Source organism: Sminthopsis crassicaudata, chromosome 1 (assembly GCF_048593235.1).
Source record: "Sminthopsis crassicaudata isolate SCR6 chromosome 1, ASM4859323v1, whole genome shotgun sequence".
In the NCBI taxonomy this organism is placed as follows: Eukaryota; Metazoa; Chordata; class Mammalia; order Dasyuromorphia; family Dasyuridae; genus Sminthopsis; species Sminthopsis crassicaudata.
The window spans coordinates 73221692-73227741 of NC_133617.1; the positions used below are offsets into that span (position 1 = coordinate 73221692).

Sequence of the window (6050 nt, forward strand, 5' to 3'; positions counted from 1 at the left end):
GTAGGGGTGGGAGTAGGAGTGGGGAGGCTCTCATTCCTTTCTTTGTATGGGCCTGGGGGTGGAATGGCTGGTCGAGCACTCACCGTGGATGGTTAAGAAAGCTCCTACCTTAGGGGTTTGGGTCTTCCTTTATTGGACAAAGATGATGTCCCCAAGTGGGAGAGGAAGGAAAGGGTTCTACACTGGGAAGTTAGAGACCAGCACCCCTTACACACACTCCTTACTCATTATTCAGGAGCTCATACTTTGTACCACTTTTGGATTTTTAGGGTGAGCCAGGCCTTCTTGGCCCTCCTGGACAACTGGGTCCCCCTGGGCCTTTGGTAAGCCACTGTTTTCATCCTATCCTATCTCTGCTAGTCCCATTGACACTCATGGTCTCTGCCGACCAGTTATATTGATTAATCATGTACACTGAGCGTCATACTGACCATCCTCAGTAATGGGATTCGGGACCACAAGAGTGCTGAGGAGGGGTGTCTAAACTCCCCCCTTTCTGGGCAGCCCCTAACCTCACCCCTCACCCCATCCCAGCTCTGGCTCAAGCACAAACAGACTTTTGCCCAAGAGAAAATGTTGTCACAGGACACTGACCCACCTTTCTCTCTGCAGGGGCCTAGTGGTCTCCCTGGCCTTAAGGGAGATTCTGGCATCAAGGGGGAGAAGGTAATAGCACCCACGGTCCTTTCTCAGTCCCTTCCACTAATTTTTCCTCCCTCCCTTCTCTGTCTCTGTCTCTGTCTCTGTCTCTCTCTGTCTCTGTCTCTCAGCTCTTGGGAGGAGAAGGAAGCAATCACTTTCATCTCCATCCACTGCCCTCTCACTCAGGCCCTGGTAAAAGTGTCTCCTCTTTCCTCCAGGAGTCTCACCTTGGGTCTCTGGGAGAAGCTTCCATCTTTTCCTGAGATTCACTCCTGATCTTCTTTTCTCTAGGGTCATATTGGGTTAATTGGCCTCATTGGTCCCCCTGGAGAGCCTGGTGAGAAGGGAGATCAAGGAGTCCCAGGGGTACAAGGTACTCCAGGCCCTAAAGGAGAACCTGTGAGTGTCCCCGTTGAGTCAGCATCTTTGAGGGGGAAGGAACTGTCTCTGGGGTTGGGGGAAAAGGGTAAAATGTATTTGTCTAAGGTAGCTGGGAAAAGATCTGTTCTGAGGGCGAGGAGGAGGCTCTGTCCCTAAGAATTATGAGAATACAGGAAGGACTGTGTCTGGAGGATTCATAAGGGAGCAAGGGCCCTGTTTTCTGGTGGAGAATAGTGGGATGGGGTGAGGGAAGGGGAAAGCCATAGATAATATTCAAAAATAGAACCTTCATCATTAACTCTGATATTTTCATTCTCTCTCCCATAAGGGTCTCCGAGGCCCTCTAGGCCCTCTAGGGCCCCCTGGGTCCCCAGGCTTGGCGGTGAGTATGGGGAGAAATATGTGGGGATATTTGAAAGTGGAGATAACAGATTAAGTTTGGCTAGAGACAATCCTTCATCTCTCTTCCCTTCTCTCACAGGGTCCGTTGGGGCAGAAAGGATCAAAAGGGTCACCAGTAAGTATTAGCATCCCCCATTCATCATAAGCCCTTAACTTCAGAGAGCAGTCCATACTTAGAAGACAGCCCGAGTCCCCAGGAGACTCCAGCAATGTAGAGGAAGCCCTTTTCCCCAGACAGGACCTGCCCTTCCCCTCAAATGGGAAGTAGAAAGTTGGGGGAGGATTCAATCACTGGAAGCAGTCCCTCCTAGCTCCTGAGTCACTCTTCTCCACAGGGATCCATTGGCCCCCGGGGAGACACAGGAGCCCCAGGACCCCCCGGACCCCCGGTAAGTCACCTATACAAAGTAGGCTGAAGGGATGAGGGCTCAGATCTGAGGTTGAGAACCTGAGAAATGAAAGTGGAAATGGAACCTCCCGTATTGCCAAGGATCTTGGGTTACCTGCTCCACCCCCACCCTATCATAGGTCCTTTGGTGGAGGGAAGAAGGGGGCACCTGACCCAGGCCTAGTGAAGGAAGAGAAAGGAACCCATGAGTTCCTCAGACCCTCCAAGTCAGCACTGTGTCTACCTGTGTGTCTGAGTCCAGGACCTTACTGTCCTTGTTCCTAAATCTCCCTCACCCCTCCCTTTTTCTCCATCTTTATCAGCGTGTTTCTATATCTGGATTTCAGTCTCTTCCATTTGTCATGTTCCCTCTGTCTCTAAATTCATTTCTCTACTTGTTCCTTTCTCTTCACTACTCTTGTGTTTCTGTAGAGTCTCAGTCTTCCTCCCCATTTGTCTCTTCAGTCTCAGTTTCTCTCCATTTTGCCATCTCTGTCGCCACCCTCGTAGGGCTCCCCAGCAGAAGTGGGGGAACTCCTGCCCCTGGGGGGGTCCCGGCAGCGGCGCTCGGCTGAGGGAGTCCCTGGGCCTAGTGAGAGTGGCCTGGAGGAAGTGTACGCCTCCCTCAGCTCCCTGAAGAGTGAAATAGATCAGCTGAGAAGTCCTCGGGGGACCCAGGAGAGCCCCGGCCTGGTGTGTAAGGAGCTTGGCCGGAGCCATCCCCACCTGCCTGATGGTAAGAACACCTGGAGGGTTTTCAGCTTGATGTTCAATGCCAGAGGGAAAGGAGCAGAATGCCAGAAGTAGGGAGGACCCAGCCTAGCCTGAAGGATGGGAGCAGGTAGTGGACACCAGTTTCTGGTACCTCAATGGCCTGACTCTTGCTCTGGTTTCTCTTTCAGGGGAATATTGGATTGATCCCAACCAGGGATGCTCAAGAGATGCTTTTAGAGTGTTCTGTAATTTCACAGCAGGAGGAGAGACATGCATCTTTCCTGATAAGAAGTTTGAAGCAGTAAGTGGAAGTCTTGGGATGCTCCTTCCCTCTCTTGTCCCCTCTCCTCTTTTCCCCTCTTTTCTCTTTCCCTCCCCTCCCTTTCCCTCTTCTCCATTCTGTTACTCTTCCCTTCCCTCCCCTCCCCTCCTCTCTTCTTCTATCTCTGCTCTCCTCCCCTTCCTTTTCCTTCTCTCTCCTTCCTTCCCTTCACCTTTCCTCACCTCTCTTCCCTCTTTTTCCATCTTTGCTTTCCTCTCCCTTCTCTTTTTTATTCACTTTTTTATTCCTTCACTCTCTCCCCTCTCTCTCCTTTCATTCCCCTTCCCAACCTCATGGGCTTTGGGAAACTATTTTGTTGGTCTTAATTCTCAAGGCCATGTTTCCGCTCTGACTTGGTTTGATGTGATAAATGTTGACAAAGGGCTCCTCCTGGCTCTACTTGACCTTCATACTAGCTCCTTAGAATTTCTTGGGGAAAAAAAATAGGCTATTCTCTAGGAACCTTGACCCAAGTCAATGACTTCAGGAGTTCCTAGTCAGTGGGAGCTCAGGTGTTCAGACCACCCTAGTCACTGGTTATTCAAAACCCCCAGGTATGGGGATCTCAAGCTCTAGTGATAGCTCATGGGGATCTGAGTATTGTTGACTGGGATGGGAGAAGGGGTTTATGGCTTTCGCCACACTCCCCTCCCTATGCCATCAGTCTTCCACGCTCCCTCATGGATCAGACTATAGGGGACTTGGAGGATAGGGATAATGGCAAAGGATTGCACAAGACCTTCCTCAATCATCCCATTTTGGTCTTAGGTAAAGCTGGCTGCCTGGTCTAGGGAGAAGCCAGGGAACTGGTATAGCACATTTAAAAGAGGGAAGAAGGTAAGGAAGAAAGGAGGGGTGGGGGAGGTCCAGGCTGGGGGTGGGCAGAGGCCTGGTGTGGAGGTAGGGAATGTTTGGGTGCATGGGATAGAGCTGGGCACAGAGACCAGACTGGAGGAGGGTTGGGGCCTGGGATAAAGAAGGGAGTTAAGGCTGAGGAGGGGGGACTTGGGAAGGGAGTCCCAGCTGTACAGCCAGATGTAGATTAGTGGGAAGCAGGACAAGGGGATTCCAATGAATGACATTTGATGCCCTGGCCCTCAGTTCTCCTATGTGGACTCAGATGGCAATGCAGTCCGTATTGTACAGCTGACCTTCTTGAAACTATTGAGTGCTAGTGCTCGACAGAGCTTCACCTACATCTGCCAGAATTCTGTGGCGTGGCTAGATGAGAGAGAGGGTGACTACAGTCGCTCCCTCCGATTCCTGGGGGCCGATGGGGAAGAACTGTCCCACAACCGCACCTCAGACGTCATCCGGGCCCACCACGATGGATGCAGGGTGAGGGGCTGGAGAGGCAGGGCTCTTGGGAGGGGGTCTGGAAAGAGGGGGATGAGGATTCAATAGGGGAGAGGAGGGAAGAATGAGGGACTGGACAAAGGGACCATGGTTTATGGGGCTAGAGAAGATGATGAACTCACATACACACAAACATACACACTCCTTCCATCAGAGGGGGTGGGAATGATGGAGATCCATGAGATCCTTTCCACATTTCTCTTGGATTTCCATCCAATGTATACATTTCCCCAAGTCAGTTATGAGTTTTTGTGTACATAACAGTCAGAGAACTTGGGTTCAAAACCCCGTTCTGTCCCTTACTAGCTACAGGATTTTGGGACTTTGGGCATGGCCTCTGAGGTCACTTCCAGCTCTAACTCTCTGATCCCTGTCCCACAGCTCCGCAAAGGCCACTCTCAGACAGTTTTGGAGCTCCGGTCGTCAAAGGTGGGCCAGCTGCCCCTCAGGGATGTGGCTGCGTCGGACTTCGGGCAGACAAACCAAAAGTTTGGATTTGAGCTGGGCCCTGTCTGCTTCAGCGGTTGAACTTAAAGGGGGCAAAGAAAGCAGAGCCACCCCTGGATACAAATGTTTGGGGGGGCAAAGCAGAGACGCTAGGGGAGAGCAGGCCAGAGCCATCCCCAGAAGAGATGGATGGATGGACAGACATCATGGTGCTGTGGCTGAGAAAACTTTTATTTATCTTCCATGCCTGTGGCTGTGGAAGCCAGTGACTCACTGATGTACTTTGTCACTAACGCAAGCTTAACCTCCTGGTGTCTGGGTCCCTCTATCCCAAGGGCCCCAGCTCCTCCCTCCTAGCTTGGCACAGAAAAGGTCATGGTTTCCTCAATGGCCCCCACTCCCCAGTTCCCACTTCTCCTTCACCGTGGGTTCCAGGGATTACAGCTCTTCCTGTCCAGGTGTGGGTGGGTCCTAAGCTACTCAGTAATGAACTTTTTACAGGGTTAAAAAAAAAAACCCTCCAGACCTTTGGTGCTATGACCCTAACTTTAGTGAAGCACTGGACCCTTCAGATGGCCTCTCACTGCCCAGGGTGGGTCAGTGGCAAGGGCAGGCCAGCCCCTGGACAGATTAATAGGCCGGGATTGGGAATGATGGTGATCCAAGAGCCCCATCCCCTACCCAGTCCTCCCTGACTCCCAGTTCACTTACCCATTTCCTCCTCCCTAACTCAGGTCTGGCCTAGTAGGAAGTGGCCTTCAGGAGGGTCTAACTGTGAGTCTAAGGGAGAGATTCTCCAGATGGGTAGGGGGAAGGGCTCACGTAACTCAAAGGCCCAGACCCAGCCTCTACCCACAAAGCGCCCCCTCACTCCAGCTCTCCTCTGGCCTTTGGTGTCCTTGGTGCTGTTGGGGGTATGGGGGCAGCCATGCAGGTGCCCCCATTGGTGCTGCCTCCTTCCCTTGTTAATACAAATGTGTATTAAAAGGAAACATTGGAGTTTTATTTTGCCAATTGTCAGTCACCGCCCCAACTCCTTCTCTTTCCAACTGGTTGCTAAGCAACACCTTTAGAGCAGGGATGCTAGCTTCCCCAGGCAGAGGCAGCCAGGATGGGGAAAGCACCAGCACCCAAGTAGTCCTGTTGACATGCTTTGTCCTCAACCCCAGCTGCAGCAACAACTCCAACCCACCAGGGTCAGCCTGGCTTGAGGAAGTAAGATCTGTGCAGTCTAGAAATAAATCAGGAAAGCTGGGAACTAGGTCAGGAAGATTTGCTCTCCCAGAGCTCAGGGCTAGGGCAGAGACCCAAGGAAACAGCTGCCTCCTTTCCAATAAGAAAATTAACCTACCTACTGAGACTACAGATAGGGGCTAATGTTGAAGAAGGTGTTGGAAC

General features: G+C 51.8%; 1 protein-coding gene across 1 annotated transcript in view; it reads left to right on the plus strand.

The window, feature by feature from the left end:
- COL5A3 (collagen type V alpha 3 chain) overlaps positions 1 to 5657 on the plus strand; it is a 36086-nt gene extending 30429 nt beyond the window's left edge. Inside the window, 11 exon segments of the mRNA XM_074260822.1 lie at positions 270 to 323; positions 613 to 666; positions 934 to 1041; positions 1352 to 1405; positions 1505 to 1540; positions 1761 to 1814; positions 2324 to 2549; positions 2716 to 2828; positions 3618 to 3686; positions 3951 to 4187; positions 4587 to 5657. Coding sequence (XP_074116923.1) covers positions 270 to 323; positions 613 to 666; positions 934 to 1041; positions 1352 to 1405; positions 1505 to 1540; positions 1761 to 1814; positions 2324 to 2549; positions 2716 to 2828; positions 3618 to 3686; positions 3951 to 4187; positions 4587 to 4733 — 1152 coding nt within the window. The 3' untranslated portion in view covers positions 4734 to 5657.
- The last annotated feature ends 393 nt before the right edge of the window (positions 5658 to 6050 follow it).